The 23,082-nt window shown below is 39.7% G+C and overlaps 3 protein-coding genes across 3 annotated transcripts in view; all 3 read left to right on the forward strand.

Annotated features, from left to right (window-relative positions):
• Positions 1 to 12,506, forward strand: part of pik3c2a (phosphatidylinositol-4-phosphate 3-kinase, catalytic subunit type 2 alpha) — a 43,200-nt gene extending 30,694 nt beyond the window's left edge. Inside the window, exons 18-33 of the mRNA XM_088934619.1 lie at positions 117 to 211; positions 668 to 848; positions 1,434 to 1,538; positions 2,191 to 2,283; positions 3,195 to 3,324; positions 3,468 to 3,604; positions 4,228 to 4,397; positions 4,503 to 4,659; positions 5,217 to 5,326; positions 5,759 to 5,966; positions 6,227 to 6,351; positions 6,444 to 6,561; positions 6,733 to 6,814; positions 7,468 to 7,577; positions 7,682 to 7,807; positions 8,663 to 12,506. Coding sequence (XP_088790745.1) covers positions 117 to 211; positions 668 to 848; positions 1,434 to 1,538; positions 2,191 to 2,283; positions 3,195 to 3,324; positions 3,468 to 3,604; positions 4,228 to 4,397; positions 4,503 to 4,659; positions 5,217 to 5,326; positions 5,759 to 5,966; positions 6,227 to 6,351; positions 6,444 to 6,561; positions 6,733 to 6,814; positions 7,468 to 7,577; positions 7,682 to 7,807; positions 8,663 to 8,845 — 2,130 coding nt within the window. The 3' untranslated portion in view covers positions 8,846 to 12,506. The remainder of the gene's footprint in view (positions 1 to 116; positions 212 to 667; positions 849 to 1,433; positions 1,539 to 2,190; positions 2,284 to 3,194; positions 3,325 to 3,467; positions 3,605 to 4,227; positions 4,398 to 4,502; positions 4,660 to 5,216; positions 5,327 to 5,758; positions 5,967 to 6,226; positions 6,352 to 6,443; positions 6,562 to 6,732; positions 6,815 to 7,467; positions 7,578 to 7,681; positions 7,808 to 8,662) is intronic.
• Positions 12,507 to 13,133: 627 nt separating this feature from the next.
• On the forward strand, positions 13,134 to 17,113 carry rps13 (ribosomal protein S13). Its single transcript, XM_088934620.1, has 6 exons — positions 13,134 to 13,227; positions 14,054 to 14,102; positions 14,192 to 14,270; positions 14,535 to 14,704; positions 16,454 to 16,554; positions 17,031 to 17,113. The coding sequence occupies exons 1-6, from the start codon at positions 13,205 to 13,207 to the stop codon at positions 17,062 to 17,064; spliced, it is 456 nt and encodes a 151-aa protein (XP_088790746.1). The 5' UTR covers positions 13,134 to 13,204; the 3' UTR covers positions 17,065 to 17,113.
• A 1,748-nt stretch (positions 17,114 to 18,861) lies between these two features.
• Positions 18,862 to 22,929, forward strand: LOC148819456 (uncharacterized). The gene is made up of 3 exons (XM_088934622.1): positions 18,862 to 19,540; positions 20,243 to 21,597; positions 22,341 to 22,929. Exons 1-3 carry the CDS (start codon positions 19,345 to 19,347, stop codon positions 22,575 to 22,577), a joined length of 1,788 nt encoding a protein of 595 aa, XP_088790748.1. The 5' UTR covers positions 18,862 to 19,344; the 3' UTR covers positions 22,578 to 22,929.
• The last annotated feature ends 153 nt before the right edge of the window (positions 22,930 to 23,082 follow it).

Below are 23,082 nucleotides of genomic sequence, written 5' to 3' on the forward strand. Positions count from 1 at the left end.
CAAGATACAACTACATTTTTCACAAGTTTCAAGTTTTATTTTGCATTATTCATTTGGCACTCTACGATTTCCAGTCATGTTGAAAGATCTTAATAGCTGTTTCTATCCTCCTGTAGGCCTTAAAATTTGAGTGTCACTTGAAGAATGCCTTGGTAATGTGTCTGCTGTCTCGAGCACAAGGAAATGTAAATATTGCTCATTACCTTTACTGGTGAGTTATTTCTTATTTAACATTGTTGATGCTTGAAAACAACAAAAAAAAACAGTCTTTTAGAATGGTCATCATTTTTGTCACACTTGTCTAAAACATTTTTATTTGGCTTGGCAGTAAATAGCATAATTTTTGGTAACACAGATGTGGAAACATTTTCACAGCCATTCTGTATTGATATCATTAATATTGAAAAGGATATTGAAAAGTCATTATTGATGTGCAAAGCATGGTCTTTCCCTTAGAATTTCAATGAAAAGACTGGAGTAAAATGGGAATTTGCTTAAACCCTTCTTCTTCTTAATCTCAAAGATTTGTGGCGCAGCTTCATGGATAGACAAAAATCACTGTGTTCGAATTTTTAGAAAACACGTGTGTTCCGTCACACAATCGAATGTTGTTGCTGGTTTTTCCTGAGGCGAAGTGTCAGTGTGTCAGCGTTGTGGATGTTTGCAGGCTCCTGAAGGACGCGGTGCAAGACCCGCACTTCGGCTCTCGCTACGAGAACGCACTGGGGGCCCTGCTGTGCCTGTGTGGCCGAGGGCTGAGGGACGAGCTGGACAAGCAGACGCAGCTGGTGCAGCTCCTGGCCGTGGTGGCAGAGAAGGTGCGACAGGCCAGCGGGTCTGCGAGGCAGGTGAGTACAGCTGCCATGTGCTCCTGCTGTGTCGGTGTCGCTGTAAGGAGAGGGGGGATCCTGCAGATCTGGACATGGCTTCATGACTCCACAAAGAAAGCAGAGCCTCAGCCAGTATCCTGCTTGTCTAGGTAACTATAGGACTGCTGCTTGTACGAGAAAAAGGACAAAATTTCACCAGAAAAAACTGACTGGCTTCTCGGGTTTCGCAGGTGGAGCTTGATGTTTTCACTGCGGCTCGGATCCCAGATCCTCAAATGTTAAATTGCCCTGCCTTTTGAAAATAACAGTATGGGTTTATCTATTCACAGGGTAAAGATAGATGGCCTATTCAAATAACTTTATCATAGCACAAGGAACTAAAGAAAATGGTTACACTTGCTTTGGTGAACACGTGCCTGTGAGCAAACACTTGCAAGCCATTGTAGATACAGGTGGTGGTCACATTGAGCCATTCTTGTGCCTTTTGGTGTATATACTGCCATTCTTCACAGTGCTTTTTGTTTATAAGTATCCTGTATTTCATTTGAATGGGTTTGGGGGTGACTAGTTGTATTAAGGCATGTTGGTTTATTGTGGTTTTAGGCTGTTCTTCAGGAAGGCATGGAAAGAGTGCAGTTGTTTTTCTCAAGGAATAAGTGCCGCCTGCCCCTCAGTCCCAGCCTGGTGGCTAAGGAGCTCAACATCAAGGTAGTCCGTTCTTGTGCTTCTGATCAGGTGTTTGCAGTGCACTTCTTGAGCTCTTTAGCTCTTCAGGCACTGCTGATTTAAAATATCCTCTAAAAGCCTGCCTACTTGCCAGCATGCAGAAACCAGAATTAGACCGCCATGCTTTAAAATATTGATCAATCAAAGTCTTTTGGTCATTGAATTTATTGTACGTGACTATTGGCGAGTCCATTTTTTAAAGTTTAGATTCGAAGATGTATCTTCTATGTATATATATTGAGAAGAACTGAAAATGTTAGTTTTGAAGAGAGTGGAAAACAAAACCCAAAATGTTTTCTTGTATACTTTTGAAAGTAAACTTGCAAATCCCTTTTCTTTTTGTTCTTTTTTATGCTGGGAAGTTTATTAAGTGTTAAATTACTTGGAGGATTTGGTTTCATCTAACAAGCGGTTGTGTCATGAGTCAATATTTTATCTTCTTTCGATTTGAAAAGTTTACATAATATATTGTTTTGACTACATAAACAACAAAGTCGCTTTCTATGTCTATGTTAATGTTCTCTGAAACAAATTGATTTTTGAGTGAAATCTGACATCCCTCTGTAGATGTAAATATCTGTTTATAAATATAGGAAAACTATAAACTAATGTTGATTTATTTCTATGTGAACAGGCGTGCTCTTTCTTCAACTCTAATGCAGTCCCTCTGAAAATAGCCCTAGCGAACAATGATCCTCTAGGAGAAGAAATCAATGTAATGTTTAAGGTAAGAACACGTTTAAATGGAATTGAAATTCAGCCCTAAAGCACATTTAGACCTATTAGTTGTATAGCATACCTTACATAAGTGGTTGTTCAAGGTGGTAAAATAGTTTTCAGTGTTTTTACAGAAGTAAAACCTAATATGAAATTAACAAGTTTGGTATTCTTAAAGTTGAAGACATTGTTTCAATCCAAAAGTTTTTTTGTATTGAAATAACTTCATTATGTGTTCTTCAAGAATGGTTTCAAAAAGATGAGCTTGTTCAGTTCATTAAATTGCCAGTGTGAAGTTTTTATTTAATTGTCCCTTAATTATCCATGAGCTAAGTAAACATGATCCAGTGCACGCATAGCACACTAGAGAAGAGTTCTGCTGTACTAGAGTTCCTGATCCTTAGCCTGTGTTTAAATAAGGCTTGCTGTTGTCTAGTTGTGCTTGCTGTGGTGTTTGTTTGCTCACAGGCTCTCTCTGCTGGGAGGAATAGGAGATTGTAACATTAGGCTTTTTTCATATTTTTTCACCCCAATTACAATATGATAGCTATTAAAATGACATGTTAATACGCTAGTATCTTTATACTAACAAAGAAGGTATTTAAAAAATATCAAGTATTTTTTATCTTCCTGTATCATTTTCTCGCACTGACTAGAAAATAACTGACCATTTGCTTTACTGAGTCTAGATGCTTCCTGGCTAACTTGGGACGTAGGTAAATTTTTTTAAATGCCTCACTACCCCCTTTGATCCATGAGGTAAATTGACCGTGGTTGTTATATCACAGCCAATCCCTTATCTACCATCCCTTTTCCTGTCTGTTTCACCAGGTGTCTGTATATTTGTTACACACATTTGAAAAACCCATGTTAGGTTATTAGGGGGTCTCCTGGATTGACAGGCTCTCTTCTTTCCATCAGGTAGGTGAAGACCTCCGGCAGGACATGCTGGCCCTCCAGATGATCAAGATCATGGACAAGATATGGCTGCAGGAAGGCCTGGATCTCCGGATCGTTAACTTTAAATGCATTTCCACCGGCAAAGACCGAGGTACGACCAGAGAAGGTTGTTTGCGAAGCCTTTTAAGGTGTGACGGCCTCCATAAAACATGAACCGAATCCAGTTTTTCATGGTTTCTCTCTGAGCGAGTTGCCTGCCTTCATTGCGGTGTGCTTTGCTGTCTCGTCCTGAAGGCATGGTGGAGCTGGTCCCGGCGTCGGACACGCTGCGGAAGATCCAGGTGGAGTATGGGGTGACGGGGTCCTTCAAGGACAAGCCCCTGGCGGAGTGGCTGCGCAAGTACAACCCTTCAGAGGAAGAGTACGAGAAGGTAGAGAGACGGCCAGCATCCCTCACGTGAAGCCATCGAATAAAACAGCTGCTTATTTTGAAGACCCACCTCTCATTAAAATAAAGATCTTCTCATGAGTTGGCAGCAGGAGATGAATGCTAGTGAATTAAAATGTTATACCTAGTGATTCTTTCACCAGACCATTATAGATGGATTTGAAATACTTCACTTGAATTATCTCTAAATATTAAAAATGTATTCCCATTAGGTTCTAGGATATTTTATTTATATATATGTGACTTATTTACTGTAGTAGTTCAGGTGGGTAGCTGCATCAGCATGCGTAGGCTGCAAAGGAACAAGTAATAGGTTTATTCCATGCTGAAAAAAAGAAGAAAGAAAACACAACGTTTCGGCCGTGGAGCCTTCTTCAGGTGTGAGGTGCTCTCACCTGAAGAAGGCTTCACAGCCGAAACGTTGTTTTCTATCTTATTTACTGTCACACATCTTGGACTCCATTGAGGTGCTGGGCTTCTGCTGCCAACTGTAGAAAATGGAACAGAGACTGAGCTGTACAGTAAAAGCCTAAAGGAAGCTGATGTGTTAGAGAGATGTACTGTATAACAGAGGAGCTATACACACCCCCCCCCTCTTTTCCCAAGGCATCAGAAAATTTCATCTACTCGTGCGCCGGCTGCTGTGTGGCGACGTATGTGCTGGGGATCTGTGACCGTCATAATGACAACATCATGCTCCGCTCCACGGGACACATGTTCCACATTGATTTTGGGAAGTTTCTGGGACACGCACAAATGTTTGGAAGTTTTAAAAGGTATTGTCGTGCCTGTTGTTATAACCTCCAAGTGAAGCATTCTTCCCACCCTGCACGTGTCCAGTCTCCGGGACTGACTCCCCTCTCTCCTCCGCTGGCTTCCAGAGACCGCGCCCCCTTCGTGCTGACCTCCGACATGGCCTATGTCATCAATGGTGGAGAGAAGCCCACCAGTCGCTTCCAGCTCTTCGTGGATCTCTGTTCACAGGCCTACAACCTGATCCGCAAGCACGCCAGCCTGTTTCTCAACCTGCTCTCTTTGGTAAGAACAAAAGCCAGTCATATTGCAGTTCACTTATTCACGTATGTAAAATGAGGTCTCCATGGACATGTGCACAGTTATGGAACCTGGAGCGTTGGGCCTAATTTAGATTAATTGAAGTTTTTTAAACAGTCTTAATCAGTAGATGGCTTTAAAAATGACATCCCTCAGCACACAAATGTAGGGCATTAGCAGTGGCATTTTGTCCTGTGTTGATAAGCGTTTATGTGATGGATGTCAGTATGTTTTCTTCTCGCCTCCCACAGCTCCCATTGTAACTCCCAGATGACTTTAGTGAAAGATCACATTATTCAAGGAAGCCTGATTCACTCTGTCTAATTTGATGCAATTGCTTGTTTTCAGTTGCTTGATCAGCTGCCAAATGTAATTTCCTGAGATATTTAAAAACCTGTTCATGCAACACATCCACATGACTAATAGACTGGTGTTTTTACACTTTTGTTTTACTGTTTCTAATTAGCACTAAATTTGTATAATTCTAAAGCAATTCTTGTTGCCCATATGTGTTCATTTTTCTTTATTTCTATTATTGTCAGATGACATCATCTGGATTGCCAGAGCTGACTGGTGCTCAGGACCTGAAATATGTCTATGATGCTTTGCAGCCTCAAACTACAGATGCCGAGGCCACTGTCTTCTTTACTAGGTACTTCTCTACTCAAATTTCTGATCGTAGCTCTTATAAATCTGCAAAGATAGGATGACAGCATGTACATGTGTCTTTTTAATAGGTAACATCTTCCATATACAGTAGCTCATATATTAGTTCTGATTATGATTTCTATAGCCATGCATTAATAGTGATAATTGGTGGTCTACAATTAATTGGTTTGTGTTTCATTGTGGTTTTTTAAATGGGAACTTTGCATTGCACTGCCCTTGCCTTGAGTGATTGCTAGAAGAGTTTGGTGAATGGCCATTTCACAGCGCTCTTGAAGTTCCATTTCCACCTGTTTTCTTTGCTTTGTAGTTGCTATATTGGATTGCACCTGGCAATTGGCTTGATTTTACTTGGCATTAAACAGCATCCCCTCTGATGCACAGCACTGATCTGGTAATGGTTTGCGTTCACTGCTAGGTTGATTGAGTCGAGCCTGGGAAGCGTGGCCACCAAGTTTAACTTCTTCATTCACAACCTGGCGCAGCTGCGATTCTCCGGCCTGCCATCCACCGACGAGCCCATCCTGTCTTTCTCACCCAAGACCTACACGCTGAAGCAGGATGGCCGAATCAGAGAAGCGTCCATTTTCACTTTTCAGAAGAGATACAACCCCGAGAAGCACTATGTGAGTGCAGCTGCCAGCGTTAAACAGCTGGAAACGAGACCCTTAAACTGACTTTCACAGTCCATTCTGTTTGCTGATGAGACGCTGTTTGCTGATGAATACAGTGAGCCTAAACAGTTTACAATAATAAGTACAGCATGTGAGGGACGTACTTGGATTTTTAAAAAATGATTCCCATGCATCTTCATTTGGATCTTCAGTCTGTTATAAACCTGTGATGTTGTCCTCACAGTTTCTTTCTGCTTGTTTTTTTTTGGTAGACCTATGTAGTGAGGGTTCTTAGGGAAGCGCAGAGTGAAGCCCAGTTTGTCTTCCGCACCTTTGACGAGTTCCAGGAGCTGCACAACAAGCTGACCATCCTCTTCCCACTGTGGAAGCTGCCAGGGTACTTGACTCTCTCTCCTGCTTCAGAAGCCTCTGGGACGTGTGTGAATAGGCCTCCAGCTGAAGCGAACCCTACTCTGTTTTCATACGCAGGTTTCCCAGCAAGATGGTGCTTGGAAGGACCCATATAAAGGACGTAGCAGCCAAAAGAAAAGTGGAGCTGAACAGCTATGTTCACAGCCTGATGAGGTGCTCCACAGACGTGTCGGAGGTAACCTTCCAAGTTTGCAAAGGCTTTAAGTAGCGTCTTTAAATGCATCATTCTCAAAGTGTTTTAAGAGAATTAGTATAGTAAAAAAGGGCCGGAGAGTAACCAGTTACGATTGTTGATGACAAGAAGTTGTGAACTGATTCCCTCGCTGTTTCTGCTTTGTTTCTTCAGTGTGATCTGGTTTACACATTCTTCCACCCAGTGGCGCGGGATGACAAGGCTGAGGGATTAGATGGCACACCCAAACATTCCGGTGAGGTCTTAAGAGTGTTCCAGTTCAAGACGGGTTTCAGTCTCCGTTGAGGAAGAATGTTTAAGTCAAATTAGAAAATATTTTATCTGAAGTAAATCTACAGTACAACATAAAAATCTGAGGTGTGCATTTGTCTGCTTTTTAAAAAATCTCAGATTCATTGAAAATGAGTATCATCATGTTTTATAAACAGCTTAAAAATTCATAGCCCTAACTGAGGAGTATGTTAAGACTAGCCGTAGTTGGTTTTAATAGCTCCATTTTTGTCATAGCTATATGTTCAAATGTATTTGTTTCCTCTAAATGCCCTTAATACACATCTTTATAATGAAACTATAACCTCATTAATAAGAAACTAGCAGAGAAATTCACATAGCATTTAAAAAAACTTTTCTCTTCTTGAAACGTCATGGTACTAAAGGTACAGAATGCATTGTATTCTGTAAATTAACCAGTTTTATATTTCACACCTTTAATGCATTTTCTGCTTTTGAGTGAAATGAAAAAAAAACAATGAAATGTAGTCTTCCAGAGTTTAGCATGTTGATGGAACATCTTAACTGAGAAGAAATTGTAAGTTATTGGCACCAAATCAGAGTCAGGTTTACCTTTGTAAGAACTCTCTTCTCTGTCTGATTGCTCACTTTTTGTAGAAGTGACTCCAGCGAGCCCCACTTCAGGAAAAGTTGAAGGAGAAGTGAAATTATCCATCTCCTACAGGAACAGCACCCTCTTCATCATGGTCATGCACATTAAAGACCTGGTAAATAAAAACGAGAAAGAAGGCATGACTCCACGCATTAATGCTAACTCACGCCTGATTCTCTGGAGAGATACAAAATGTCCTGTTTGTAACTGATCTTGCAGGTGACAGATGATGGAACGGATCCAAACCCATATGTGAAAACGTACTTGCTTCCAGACACCCATAAAACATCCAAACGTAAAACGAAGATTTCAAGGAAAACGAGAAACCCCACATTCAATGAAATGGTGAGTTTGTGATGAATGTTGTATCTTTACTGACTTTGATATTCTGTCAAACCAGGGTGAAACTGATGAATCACAGCATTACAGAATTTGATGAGATACATTTTTTTTATTTTCATCTACTGTGATTTAGATCTTAGAATTTAGCGAGAATAATGATTTTTTTGTTTTTAAAATAAAAATATAATTATAAAATCTTAATCTTATTCTTAACATCAACCACTGGAACATAGGTTCTGGTCAAAGCACAATTCACCTATTGATACCCCCAGTAGATCATACTTATACATATATTTGTATACCAATCAATTGACAGTTGCATAATCCATAGCTATCATTAGTGAATTAGTGATTAAATTTCTCATGAATCAATTATGAAAAAGTGGATATAACGCACCCCAAAGTTGTATAACACATTAATTACATCATCATATAAGAATTGGGAGTAAAACCAAATCCATCTAGTGCCACAAAAGGATTGTATTCTAAATTGTGAAAAACTCAACCATTAAGTGTAATCCACAGGTAAAGCAACAATCACGTTTTCGTTAACATAATAAATAAGAAAACAATTCAGTCTGTTCATTTAAGCTGTGAGGCAATTCAAGTTCTGGGTGATGGATCCTACAACACTGTACTAGCGATCAATATAAATGAACTCTCTCTCTGTAGTTTAGTTTTTTGATGCAGGAAATTGTACCGTTCCATGTTTTATTTGAGAAACAGATGCTGTCCTGTTTAATTAAAAAAAATGTGATCCTTGGCTCCGTTGCTGTGTCTCCTCCGATTAAACAGCATCCTCTGTGATAGAGACCGCTAGCTTGTCTGATGGTGCAGGTTGTCCGTTCTGTTCTGCAGCTGGTGTACAACGGCTACAGCAAGGACATGCTGAAGCAGAGGGAGCTGCAGCTGAGTGTGCTGAGTGCCGAGTCGCTGAGAGAGAATTACTTCCTTGGAGGCATCACTTTGAGTTTGAAAGACTTTGACTTGAGCAAAGAGACTGTTCATTGGTACAAGCTCACTGCTGTCCCTTACTTTTAGATTCAACACACACCGATCTCCACAGATGTGACACACTTATTTATATATACAGTATATATGTATAGGGAACCTTTCTGACTTCTCATTTAGAACATTTCTTTATTTTAAAAACACAATCCATTATTCCTAAGATATGGAAACCTGTAATGTTTTTGTAAATTTAACATTAGAGGACCAAACTGCATTAGAAAAAGATAGACATATATATTTTTAAGATGCTCATTTTTATGTTACTTTTTCTATTAAACACTTTATTACAGATCCCCCAAGACCTCAGTATTGATCGCTGAGCCCTTATGAAGCTCCTGAGCTTTGTTGTGTTATTGCTGTCCATTATGTCTTTCCCATCTTGAAGCAGGAGAGCAGTTCTGCATGTGGTGAGCCTGAATGTCCAGAGTAATGTGCCAAACTAATTAGGACACTTTTGGAAAGTAACAGTGTGCCTTGTTGAAATTGCTACAATTATAAGTACTGTACCCATCTGGGACTAGATATATATTTTTAAAGTAGAGTTATCCCAATAAAACACTTACTATATAAAATATTTTCAAATGTATTGTATCTACTGGATGAATTGCAAAAATCTGGGCTTCCTAATATTCATATTATGTATTATTCATACACCTGGATTGTTTTTTCATTCACTGTTCTATTACATTTTCTTACACTCATGGTAATCTCTGTGATTGTCATTGCTGAATTTTAGCAAGAAAAGTATGATAGCACTGACCACTGGTGCGAGATAAGGTGTACAAGATTCCTGTGTTTAGGGCTACAGAGTGCCTGTGGTTACTGGCTGGCTAGTGCAGTGTTCAGTCAGTGTGTCAGAGGAGTTATGTTTTGGCATAGTATAACATTTTAGTTCATGTGAAATGAAAGGTCTGAATATAGTAGAGATTGTACATTAAAAAGTGAAGGAATTACACTTAAATAAACTTTTTCATATGCAGCAATTTTTTAATATTTGGATCAGTCTTTGAGTATATTAAAATGAAAAAAATTTCAGACATTTATATTGAAAATAATTCATGATGAAATGCAAATAGATGTGTGAACCATAATATTCCTGTGTTCAATATTGACCAGAAACAGAGATATTTTATGATACAAAATCAAAGCACATTTATTGAAATTGCCTCCACACAAGGCCAAGCCTTTCCATATCGTTTGCATTTGTAAGCTCACAAAATGAATATGGAATGAATTGTTACTTGGATATACAGAACCTCAAATTCATTGCACAGAATGTCCTCCTTGCATTTCTGGATGTTTTAAATATGGTGTTATAAATCCTGAGGGAGCAGCCATGAGTTTTGTTTTTTTTCCTGAATTTACTGCAAGAACAAAAACTATCCATTGTAACAGGGAGAAGCAACAGTGATAGAAGACAAATCAGCAGTTTGCTTTGTGGAAAGCAGGCGTCTGGCCTCAGCCGCATCCCGCAAACTTCAGGTCAAGCTGTGGCCTTGAAAAGAACTGAGTTAACCATGGCAGCCCTGCCTCTTTATATGAGCACAGATTTACTTTTGTTTCGGAAAGTAACTGAAATAAGTTTTGTTGTATTTGTTGGAGCAAATATTTCAGCACAGACAAATGTGCTATAGAAAACAATAGGATGGGGCATTTTGTCACATGACCTAATTGAATTGCACAAACCATTCCCTACTATATTCATAGGCTATAATGTATTCTTCTGCTGGCTCCTGAATTTAATTCTCTCTCAAATAATATATAGACCAATACAGCTATTGACTGCTCTTACTAAATTATTCTGTCTGCCTGTTGTATAATACCCAGAGATCAGAACAGTAAGGAGGAAAAATATTACAAAACCATAAAGGACAATATATTAAACATTCTGAATTATTTAATTTCTTTTCTGCCATTGTCTAATTTCTCTTCATTTCCTATAAATGTTAGGATTAGGTTTTTGTGGAACTGAAGTAAGTCTGGCACAATGCATTTCCATAAGCCTGGTTACTACACTGTTAAATCCATACATTATATACACGTGTTTATAAACAGACTTAAAGGCATTTCATCTCCAGATGTGAAGAAGAATCTGCGGCAGGTTTGGAAATGACATCTAGAGTACAAAAGAAAACTTGGTTTTCTTTCTGATGTGTGTGTGTTTGGCATGGTACTACAAGTGTGCATCCTCTTGAGGTATACGTGTACATCATGGTATTGAATTGGTTAATATTAAATCAGAGCTCTGGCCCAGGAGCCATTTGGAAATTCCAGACCCAACACCCAGTGGACGCCTATATTGAGTAGAGGGTACAACCTTTTGATAATGTGCCGGCAAGCAATACATTTGGAACATTTTGTTGCCTATTGAATGGAAACTAATATAAGCCAAGAGATGTTCTAATTTTCCTCAGATTAGAATGATTTTTCAAATCATGTTAACTTTTAATACCTACTTGTTTTGATATTTTACAAAGTGGCATGGTGAACAGAAGCTAAGACTGAATTCCAAGTTCACATTTAAAATTTGATCACTGAAAAATACTTTTAATGTTAATTACATTAGCACCATTTTAATGTCTGTACTTGACAAAGCATGGGTTGTGTAAAAATAGAAAAGTGATTAGTTTTTAATATTTTGCTCCATTTGCTCTTATGTTGTGTTTGCTCCTCTGTGAGTAGAAACACTACTGTGAGTTTCATTAAAGAAAGCCCTATGGGATATTGTTTAAAGGATTTTTAATGTCCTTAACTGTTCATAAACCCTAATAATTTCCCCTTATTTTTACATTTAACCTGCAATTGTCTGCTCTTTGGAAAGTGGGAGAAGCTCTCCTGATGCTTCCTGTAAACATTCATTTTCTCTGGGGCGCTTTTATAAAATGTCAAACTGTAAAGAAGTTATTTGTAATTAAAACAACCGTCAGATAAGTAGTACGTCACTGACCCTTCATCATCTATGGAGAACACATTCCTTCAGCTGTGTCTATGAGAATATTTTAGTGGTTAAGAGCAATAATAAGTTGATCATCTAATATGTATTGTTTGTTTTTGTCTGAGTCAGTAATTATAAAAACAGTACATTTGATCAGTTTTGAATAATAGGCCAACTGCACATAACTAGCTTTTGCTTCCCAAATTAAAATGATTTCTGCTATTAACAGTATCCATTTGTGCTGTGAAATAAAATATGCACTTAAATGCATTCTCTTTTTTATTTGCTTACACAGTCTGACCTGTAGTTATGTTGCTTTTTCTTCAAATGTGGTTTGGAAGTGAGCTCAAAGTTTCCAATGGCCTTTTCTTTTTTGCCTTAATATGCTCTTTTCCAATTCTCAACAGCTCTGACTAGCCTTTCAGTTAAGTGCAAAGCAGTTGGAAAGTAGGAATGCTCTACTGAATAATGTATTATAGTTTTAATCATGATGTTCAGTTGTGCTGTATATTAAGTTTTTATTCTGTGAAATCTGACTCCTACTAAATGCATGTAAATGTTTGTAGAACATAAGGCACACTAGGGAACAGAAAACTTTCCCTTAAATGTGTGTGTATGTGAGCTTTTTTTAGGCTCTGCATTTTCTGAGATTTGATGAAGATGTACAGTATTTCTGTTAAAACTCTAGTCCACATACTAATGGACTAAATGTGTTTCTGTTCTAATATTTTTTTAAATAAACTTTGTTTTCCAGAATGGTGGTGTTTTAATTGAATCTCACAGAAAGAGCTTTCACACTACAGGTCTTTTTAAAAGCCTCCTCAAACACCATTTTATATACAAAAACCTCAAATTTTGAGTCAAAATTAGTAAAGGTGTATTGAAAATGGGAGACAAGGTGGCAGGTATACAAATAAGAAATACAATGTAATTTGGGGAAACAAACATTTGAAATCTTTATTTTAAAAAAAACAGTGCTTGCACAGAGCACTTTTGTCAGTTTTAATAAAAGTCTTAAAGGTCCTAAATATGATTGCACCTTATACATCGTGTCATTTTAAACATGGAAATCGCATTGTTAGCGTCCAGGTACTCCTCGTGATGCCATTACTATGCACAGAGGGACCTACCGAAGCTATAATTCAAATATCCTCTAAACCCCTCCAAATAAACAACACCTAAGGAACAATAATACTGGACGTACTTGAGTATGTATTTAACATGGCGTTAGTAGGAAGCTAACTGAGCCAGTTTTGGCACCAAACGCAGTTAAGCGCGTTTGTTTCTTAACTTCATAGTGAGTTACTCCTCTGCAGCCTCTAGCGAGTTCAGAGGTTTCCGTATTACGTCGTACGCACCCTCACGTCCTGGTCTGCTTCTACGTCACTTCCTACGCAGGCCCTGATGTGCTCGGCGCCTCGCGGTGTTTTCTCTCTCTCTTCTAGATCGCCATCATGGGTCGTATGCACGCTCCTGGGTAAGCTGGCCTTTCCCTCTGTAAAAGTGGGATGTTAACTGCTTAACCTGAACATTTATTTCTTAAAGAACGCCTTTAAAGTGCCTTGCGCCAAATTAGAGTGAATTTTGGGGTAGGAACAGACATTAGGAGGTAAAAAGTTGTGTTTTTTAAAATGCCCCGGTGTGCCACCTTTCCATTCAGTATGGCCGCGTGCGGGCTCGTCTCCAGTTTTTTTCCTCGTTTAACAAAATCCAGAAGTAGAGTCCAACTGAAAGTCAAAATAATCCATTTGGATTTAAGTCTTGTAACTGACGTGCAGATATGTTAATAATTTAAGTTTGCAGAAGCACCCCATCTTCCGGTTATATCGCCCGTGTAACTCAATGTCCTCTTAAGAAATGAAGTGTAGGCCTCTTAGCGTTTTGTGAAATTTCATATCGGTTTTATTGTTGATCGATTAATATAAATCGAGTAATATTAAGATGATCAAACGTGCTTCTTTGCATTTCTTTCCACGTATTTAGGTCGTGTCGCGTAGTGGTGTTGAGGCTTGTTCGGTTAACAGTATGTAGCCCACATGTGGATTTGAATAGATCGGCCCGTCTGTGCGTATGCAGACGTTCATTGCTGTTATGGCCAGAGTTTTACTTTTTCTTCCTGGTCACTACTGTACGTTCATCTAAAAATCATGGTGGAAAAATATGTGGTGGTTGACATATTAGGTCTCTGCTCTGACGAAGTGAAACCATTTGTCATGTTGCTGCATAGATGACTTGGAAGAGACGTGCTGCAGTGTTAGCCTAGAAATGTATTCAAATAATAGCTGGCTTAATATTTGTTTCAGAAAGGGCCTGTCCCAGTCGGCGCTGCCCTACAGACGCAGTGTGCCCACAGTGAGTACATAATGTATTTGCCTTGAGAGCAGCTGCAGTTTGCCTTGCACATTGGATCTTAATTTGCAACTGTACTTTTTCTTTCATAGTGGCTGAAACTGACATCTGATGATGTTAAAGAACAGATCTACAAGTTGGCCAAGAAGGGCCTGACTCCCTCTCAGATTGGTGAGTTTTATGTTGACGTGATGGCATCCGCAGGGTTTTAGTGCTTGGACTTTGGGGAGATGTTTCAGAACGTTCTAGGTGATGTACTTAAACCCAAGCCCAAACCCTGATCTTTAGAGATTGTTCGGATTGAATAGCTGTTTTATATAGCATTTGCTTTAAGATATTCTATCAAGATGTAAAGGTGCGAACCCCTTTGTAAACCCTGGTAGATCAAGCGTGGTATCGGGAGGTGAATCAGCCTTATTCCATATCCTGCTCCAGGTGTAATCCTGAGGGACTCCCATGGTGTTGCCCAGGTACGTTTCGTCACTGGCAACAAGATTCTGAGAATTCTGAAGTCCAAGGGCCTGGCCCCTGACCTGCCCGAGGATCTGTACCACCTGATCAAGAAGGCCGTTGCCGTGAGGAAGCACTTGGAAAGGAACAGAAAGGTGAAGCTCTCCTTTTGACTCTACAAAAGTACTTGTGCATTATGGGGCCTATTACTGTCAAGTTCGAATGTGTTCAATTCAAAGTGGATATGCTCATTGTTTCATTTTAGCTGTTTTGTGTAAATGATATTCAGGAGGCTGATGACTGCATTTATGTTGTTTTTGTTCATAGCCTTGGGTTAATTATAAGTTAAATGTCTAATTCTATTTTGCAACACAAACCGTGAAGCAAACTCTGTTACAGTAGGCTATCCCAATAGCTGCATTTTTCTGCTCAGAATATTACTATACATAAACTTGCAAAATAAACAGTATTCCAGGAAATACATTAATTTGAATCTAACATATACTGGGAATGTTAAGTTATTGTGAATACACATTTCAAGTCAGAAAATTACATGTAGAAGTCTCTTCAAGCAGTTATTATGTAATGCATATTTTATGTTTAGTCATATCTGACTATGTAATACTATAGAACAGGATGTAGATCTATTCTTTAACATAGATCCAAGTATGTTTTCAGTCCAGGTTAAATTAGCATTTATGTAGCATTTCTCACCTCTTTTGCACTGAAGACACTTTTGCCTTATGTTTTAATTAGTTCAGGAATGTTTTTTTTGGGGTGGGGGGGGTGTAGTTGTAAAGGGCCTCCTCTTATGGAAAATTTTGAATTCTAAATATTGGTAGTGGCTGAGACTTTTAGATCTGGGCTTTCATTCAGCATCTGATCCTTTTTTTTTAAATTTGCAGAAAACAATCTTCTTTAAAATTAACAACTGCTTATAACTTAAAAGGATCTGTAAAACCTGCTGGTTTCTGTGCCTCGATGACTAGGTTTGCCCATCCTGTTCTATAGTATTATATAGTCAGATGTGACTAAATATAAATATACATCACATAATAACTTCTTGAAGAGACATGTAATTTCTGCATGTAATTTTCTGACTTGGAATATTTCTAAATGCAAAATGTATGTACAGAATAAAAAAGCTGTAATATCCCAGATACGGAAAAGTGAAGGGGCGTGAACACGGGTAATTTAGTAAAACCTGTCTTAGCAGAAATGTTGGTAGCAAACTAACCTTAAAATCTGGCTCCTTTTTGATTATGACTGTTGACAAATTTGATCTCTTCCCATCACAAGAAATTCTAGAAATGAGATTTATTCTAATTAGTAGGGGTGTTTGTTTTAATCCCTGTTGACCGATAGAAGACAGTTGTTCAGTGTTTTGCACTGATATAAGATGCACATAATATAGAATATAGAACCTGGCTTTGTTAGGATCTACAAAAAAAAGTGGACATTACTGTAGAATCTTATTGCATTCTGCATGAAAATGCTGAATAATGCATAGAGGAGAGTTAATTTGCTTGCATGTAAATGCAGGCAAATGAACTATAGAAAGCTCGTATTCAGTATGATCTGGATGTCAGCCTTAAAATAATTTACATCATAAAAAATCTATATTGAATTCACTGTAGGTTTTCCTGATCTGACCTGAATCTGTGATTTTACTGTGTTCAAAATGAATGCTGAATGTGAATGTCATGTAGCTGCGAATTTCTCTGAATAACCCCTCAGTTTCCCTTTATTTTTGTGAAGACTTCAGTGATATTTAACTTGGTGTTTTTAATAGCCTCTTAAAAGACTAGGAACTGATTGTGAATGATATAGTAGCATTTCTCATTCTGAAATCTGTTCAGCTTTCTTTAGTTTTTCAAACATTTAACAATTCTGTATTTATATAGGACAAGGATGCTAAATTCCGTCTGATTCTCATCGAGAGCAGAATCCACAGACTTGCCCGTTACTACAAGACCAAGAGAGTACTCCCACCCAACTGGAAGTAGTATGTTGCTTTTTCATATATATATATAACACATGCTAAAATTCTGTTTTGCATTTGTAAGGTTAGTGTGATTTAGCATTGCATCTTATAACAGTATGACCTTGAAAATTAGCTGTAGGAGAGGCAACTTGAAAAAACTTATTTAGAGCTAAGTTGCATAGTGTAGTAAGTTCTATTGTAATGAAGCTAAAAATAGTGCCCCTAAATGATAGGATGTTTTTATAACAAGAATGTTTCTGGAGATCCTAGCATATAGCTGTGAATTCCTTTTGAATTTCATTGATTCCTAAACCTCATTTGATTGATCCCTTACAATAAACCTATAGAAGTCTGTTCTGAGATTGTTCACAAATGTTAGCCAATTTTCTGTGGTAATCATCACATGTCTTTCAGAATTGACATCAGTGAGATGTTCTCTTAAGGTTTAAATTGTCCATACACTGCAACAAACTGATTTTGTTTTTCTTCATCCACAGCGAATCCTCCACAGCATCAGCCCTTGTTGCATAAGTCTCATCACCTGTTGGACAAATAAATGGTGTTTCACTCTGATTGAAAACGTGTTTTTTCTTGACTTAACTATAAAATTCTGTTTGTGAAAACCTATCATTTTGGCAATACCAAATCTGCAAATTTGTGTTTGCATGGTGGAACTTCATGGATGTCTTGGTTGTTGAAGTTTAAGTTTTTTTCCCCCCCAAAATGATGTATTTGACATGAGCACATGGTCTTGTAATACCCAAGTCACTGATGGGAAGATCTGGTTTTTAATGCTGTCGCAAAACTGAATACCTGAACTTGCTTTGATACTGGTCCTTAATCAACTTCAATACATTTGGCTTGAAAAAACTTTATTTTATTAATGGGTATGTTTGTAGTTGCACATGATGCACAATATAGCTATGGGTTACCTGAAAAAAATATGTAAGGCAAGCTCCAGTTCACAGAAGTTAAGTTGTATATTCACTTAAAATGTAATTGGGTATCTCTGTGGGGGAAGAAGATTAAGATCCTGGGTGAAGCACTGCTGCTGTACCACTGTACAAGGGTATTTTGTCCACATTACTCAAGTTGTGTAAGTCACTGCATTTCAGTGTTGGCCATAATAATATCAACATAATGAGAATAATAGGAAAGCCAAAGAAATATGGCAGGAGTGATTGTAACATTTTCCAGGTTTGGTTTAGTTTATAAGGGTAATGTTTAGTGTTCCCATCAGTGGGGCTATATGAAATGAATTCAGGTGTATTGAATATGATTTAAAGTAACTGGTGATGAGTGTAAAAACTGAACTTACTGAAGAAGGACCATTGAACAGTAGTTCTTTCAGTAAGTAGTTTTCAATTTAAAGGTACTTTGCTCATTCCCAGTGGGATAATTGTAAGATTTTTAAATATGTTAATTTGGTTATAAATATTAGATTATATATTTAGATATACGCAATATTGACTGAATTGTCTTGAGACATGATTCAGTTTACCACTTAAACAGGTTGATTTGTTTTTGTACGCAAGTACAAGGACATGAGCTACCAGTCTTTATCTGCTCACCATTCAGATTTTTTTCAGTCTTTACAATAGGGGTATATGAGGTTTTGGAGCCCCAGGCTTGCATTTGTATGACCTCTGCCACTTAATTGAACTTGGTTTGAAAGGTGAAATTTGCATAAGTGGGCGTTTTCAATTTTCTGAAAGGTTGCAGAATTCGGCAGTTGTACAGTTCATGTAAAATCTCGCATGAAACACAGATTTCGAAACGGGAATAGCTGGCTATTAAATAAGATCAGCTCATTTAAGGGTTCAATTAACAGTTCTTCAAAATAAAGTACCAGATTGCTGGAGAAGCCGTGCTTTAGAGGTTTTATGTGCTAGAATACTTTTAAAAAATTGACAATTACTCCCATAAGTACAAGCGACTATGTAAGGAACTCATAACTACTTGGATCTGCTGTGAAATTCGAAAACCCAATTATTATCAACGTGTTGTTTTAATTACTGTTCACCAGGGTTGAACGTATTTCAATTGTTTTACAGACACAAATTGTCACTTGTCCTCGACCTATGAATCTGGTTTTGCAAGCCTAGCATCTCCCAATTCGAAGTCAACAATACTGTCTTCTAAACAAAAGCAGCAATTTCAAGCGTTTTCTTCAGAGGAGGTAAGGAAATAAGTCAACGGGTTTGGCTTATTTTCAGCAGCACTCTTCCGAAGGAAGGCCTCAAGGCATAGCATTATTAATAGTTGCCAATTTGGGTGTGGACATCCACTATTACGGACAATTAATGACCCATCACGTAATGTTGCACAAGGAAATGTCGGGATGTTTCCATGTAAACTTGCTGTTTAAAGAAATACAAAACCTAGCGTCACACGTCACGCCTCAGATATGAGGCCCTGGAGAGGCAAAACCAACATGAGTGACAACAAACCCGGCTTATCAGCACGAACCTCGCTGCCTGATTCATCCACTGTGTGCGCTTCTGCTGGGTGTTTCTCAAAGCTCGTCTGCCTAATTTGGTCACAGACACTTCCCCCCTCGGAAAAAAAAACAATCTAGCGTAAAGGGGTATCATTTTCGCTCCGAGTGCAGTGAAGGGAAGTGACAGAAACATGGAGAAAGCAGACCTGTGTCGAAGCGCGTTGTAAAACGGTTGTTCAGTCTCGTTTCTGTGATCCCCACCACCACCACCTCAGAGTCGTGAAAATGAAGGTTTTATTTGTTCAGACCCTTAAGATCGCGAAGAAGAACAAAGCAGTTGTTCGAGAAGTTGGGAACTGGAATACAAGTGAATGTTCCGGAGACTTCAATCGCTAAAAATACCTCCGAGAGACATGGATCCTCCGAACCCGTCCCGGGTCCAGAAGGCGATGGAGCGGTTCGGGGGGAGCGGAGTGCTGGCGGTGCCGTGGACCTGGCCCATCTGGACTATACTGTTTGAACACCTCAGGTTCTTGGTTCAGGTGGTTTGCTGTACCTTCTGGACAGGTAAGCCCAGACACGTTTATTTTTATGAAGGGGAATTACAACAGTGGGCGACGGAACACACATTTCGTCCGACAGTGTGACAGCGTAAACCACCTCGTTATTTTCCAGGGGTTTTCTTTAACCGCATGACGGAATATTGCCGTTTCGGCTGCTGGTTGTCATCCTGTATTCTTGTAAAAAGCACCTGTGCTTCATAAGGTTCAGGGATGTATGAAGTGACTTCAAATAGCAGATACCCTTTTCGAAACGCGCTGCCCCTCTTTGAAGCATCTTTGTTTCTGAATGTAAGTCTAGTTTTGCTGATTTATTCAGGGACCGATTTCAAATGCAGACAGGGGGGTTAAAGTCTTGACACCTAGAGGCTAATGAAACCGCGAGTTGAAGTCAGTCACTGTAGCGAGTAAATGCCTGAAAAAATGAAAGACTTCTCAAGTTTTTCAAATTGAAAGTTAGAATTTAGGTCTCCTTGGGAGCGTCATTATTTTAATTTGCGATGTATAAGGAGGATTGCCTAAAAAACTAAAGTGTATAAGAAGTACAAGAAGAGGACAAGAAGTTGAAATGTTGTGCCATTTAAACATAAATGAAACCATACCCCTTTTTAACATGAACCCTAAACCAATGTAGCTAAGGACATGCACGTTCTAATTGTTTTTGTTTGCGTTTTTTTTCTCTTTGTTTGTTTTCGATTCGACATTGCAGTTTTCCAGATGTGCCGACTCGAAGTGCACTTAAGGATTACAGATGAGACGGGGCACCATGTCCAGCACATGAGCGCCGGAGGAAATGCTGGCCCGTCCTTCATCATCTCCTCTCTGCTGGACAGCAACAGCAGAGTTGTCGTCTCTGGGTCAAACCACGTAGCCATGCGCGGCGCGACCGCCTGCGCTGGAAACTCCGAGGCGGGCTCCTTGATTTCTAGCCTCCAGGCCGAAGACATCTGCCGCAGCTTCGTGGACGACTTCGTCTTGCGAGCCGCTGAATGCTTTGCCGACTCGGTCCCGTCTGACGGCGTCATCCCTTTGCCACCACATTCCCGCCTGGACAACCTCGCTGGCAATCGCAAAGCGTTTCTGCTACCGGAAAGGGAGAGCGGCGAGGAGGTGTACCCCGAGAGCATAACAGAAGAGCCCCTGACACCCTTGCCCTCTCCTGTCGTTGTGGGAAACCAGGACGATTCTTTCTGGGATGATGATGATGATGATGATGATGACGACGGCGAAGATGCTGAGAGCAGCAGTGAAGAGCTCAGTGCTGAAGACAGCCAAGCGCTCTGGGAGTCCTTTACAAAATTGGACGACCCCTACAACCTGCTCTGTTTCTCGGCTTGCATTTCAAGCCGCTCCCTGGAAGACAGTTTGAAGTCGCCCCCTACGAAGGCGGCAGAGGAGCTTGATGACAACAGTGAAAGCACCTCCTCTGGCAGCGACACCGAAGAGCTCCGAAACACAAAGATCGCAGAGCGCCGCCAGCCCCTTGGCCGCTCCTGCCTGGACAGCGAAAGCGACTGGGAGAGCTCCAGTGAGGACGGCGAAGGGGATCCGGAGGAAAATCAGAAACTATGGGAGTCATTTGCTAAATCCTCGGACCCTTACAATCCTCTGCGCTTTACAGCTTGTGCTGGGAATTCGAGCCCAAAGGCTGCTCTGTGTGGTGAGAAGAAACACTCGGATTCAGAGGAAGAAGGCGAACGTGACAGCCCAAGTTTCGGTCTGGACACGAAGGGAAAAAATCACTGTGATGAGCTGTCCTGTAATTTGAAGGAAAGCGACGACCTCTGGAACTCCTTTTCACAAAGCACTGATCCCTACCACCCTTTACATTTCCGAGCTTGTCTAAAAACCTCTCCCCCCTGCAAGCAAAGTCCCCAAGGTGAAACTAGCACTTCACATGTTTCACAGCAGGTCAACCACTCAAAGCCAGAACTGCCAAAAAGACAGTTTAAGCATTACTGTCCCGCGAGAATATCTGACAGCCCCCAGCGTGCCGTCTGGAAGAAGCCGTCATGCATGAACACTCTAGATGTGGAAAAGAAAGGCAAAAAAACTGAAAAGAAGGTTAATATTGTGCTATTTCTGTTCTTCACCACTGGAATTTTTAGTCAGAGTATTCAGCATATTTTATGCTAGATACACAAAGCATAGGCCTTTAAGCCTCACCATGAAGGTGATAGTGTTTCTATGCATAATATTTGAGTGCGGTGAATACAAAACAGGGTTGCTGGTACACAGGTACCTCTGCTTGATCTTCACATTTCTCAGCCAAACAATTTAAACATTCTGTAGGGGTGTTCTAGAGGAGATTATGAACTACTGAAACACTTTAATTTCATTCATACCAGTGCATTGTGCAGTAAATTCCGATGGTGTCTATAATACTTTCACGAAAGCTCACGTCAGACACAGTCCCAGTTCATTCTGGCCCTGATCTATGCGGTTTTTCTGCTTGGGCGAGAAACTGTCACAAAAGGATGAGTTGCATGTGACTCTGAAGTTACCAGTCTCCCAGAAAAGCTCTGAGTCATGCTTAGCTCTGCGCTCTGGCATGGTCAGAAATTCCGGATGACTCTTTGTCTGTCTGGACCCTTTGAGCTTAGGGTCTGGCTCTTGAATTGTGGTCTGAAACCTAGGAGAGACATGTGACCCCAATTCATATTTAGAATGATCTCAGGAAGTCTGTTTTTTTAGAGGCGAGATAAGAGAAGGAGGAACAAAGTTACACAGAACCCAAATTGAGAACAGACACTGTGTCATGACACTTCCCATCTGATACCGAAGCTCAATGTGTTTCTTTGTTTCAGGTGTCGTTTTCTCCGGTTGTGCAGGTCCATGTCATGCACGCCTGGTCGTTTGCTCTGCGGGCTGCGCGGAGAGGACCCTGGGAGGAGATGGCCCGCGACAGAGCCAGGTTTCGCCGCCGAATTGAGGAGACTGAGAAAGCTATTGGGCACTGCCTCAGCGCAGCGCACAGGGAGAAGATTCTGGCCTCTTTGCAAAGCACAGCCAGCAAAAACACTCCACCAGCAGCTATGACCTGAAATGAAAATCCAAACCGGCCTGACTAGTTTGCACATTATAAATTTATTGCACTGATTACTTTTCTAATTTAACTTATTCGGATAATGTACAGTTTTGGAATTCTGTGCTTCCAGGAACATAGAATGTGCATTTAGTCAAGAGAACAAACTTTGCCATTGACTTCTATTTTGGCATTTTAATACCTCTGTTTGAATGTTCTATGAACAATATTTTTGTAGACTGTAAAGGTTTTTTTTAAAAAACTTATATTTTGAGTTGCATGTTTGAAATCTGTAGCATTATATTAAAAAATCTTTTTAAAATTGCTATGCTGTTGTCTGTATCAATAAAGTCCAGTTTTTGGTGTTGAAATGATCAGTAGTGATTTATGTACGTCTGATTAAAATGCCATCCTTATTAAGAGTAGACTGATGCTAATCAGTAGTACAGATGACCTTGCAAATGGGCCTGTGTCACTTAGAGTTCAGCATTTGACATTTTCAAAATACATTCCCAAACTATTTA

The sequence above is a fragment of the Atractosteus spatula genome, chromosome 16 (genome assembly GCF_055471065.1).
Source record: "Atractosteus spatula isolate fAtrSpa1 chromosome 16, fAtrSpa1.hap1, whole genome shotgun sequence".
NCBI lineage: Eukaryota > Metazoa > Chordata > Actinopteri > Semionotiformes > Lepisosteidae > Atractosteus > Atractosteus spatula.

What these genes read in the sequence shown, in the direction of transcription:
- rps13 (XM_088934620.1), top strand. Translation starts at nt 13,205, where the DNA reads ATGGGTCGTATGCACGCTCCTGG. An exon ending in ACAGACGCAGTGTGCCCACA is followed by an intron (nt 14,103 to 14,191) that starts GTGAGTACATAA and finishes TTTCTTTCATAG; the next exon opens with TGGCTGAAACTGACATCTGA. An exon ending in CCTGACTCCCTCTCAGATTG is followed by an intron (nt 14,271 to 14,534) that starts GTGAGTTTTATG and finishes ATCCTGCTCCAG; the next exon opens with GTGTAATCCTGAGGGACTCC.
- LOC148819456 (XM_088934622.1), top strand. Translation starts at nt 19,345, where the DNA reads ATGTTCCGGAGACTTCAATCGCTAAAAATACCTCCGAGAGACATGGAT. An exon ending in TTGCTGTACCTTCTGGACAG is followed by an intron (nt 19,541 to 20,242) that starts GTAAGCCCAGAC and finishes TCGACATTGCAG; the next exon opens with TTTTCCAGATGTGCCGACTC. An exon ending in GCAAAAAAACTGAAAAGAAG is followed by an intron (nt 21,598 to 22,340) that starts GTTAATATTGTG and finishes TCTTTGTTTCAG; the next exon opens with GTGTCGTTTTCTCCGGTTGT.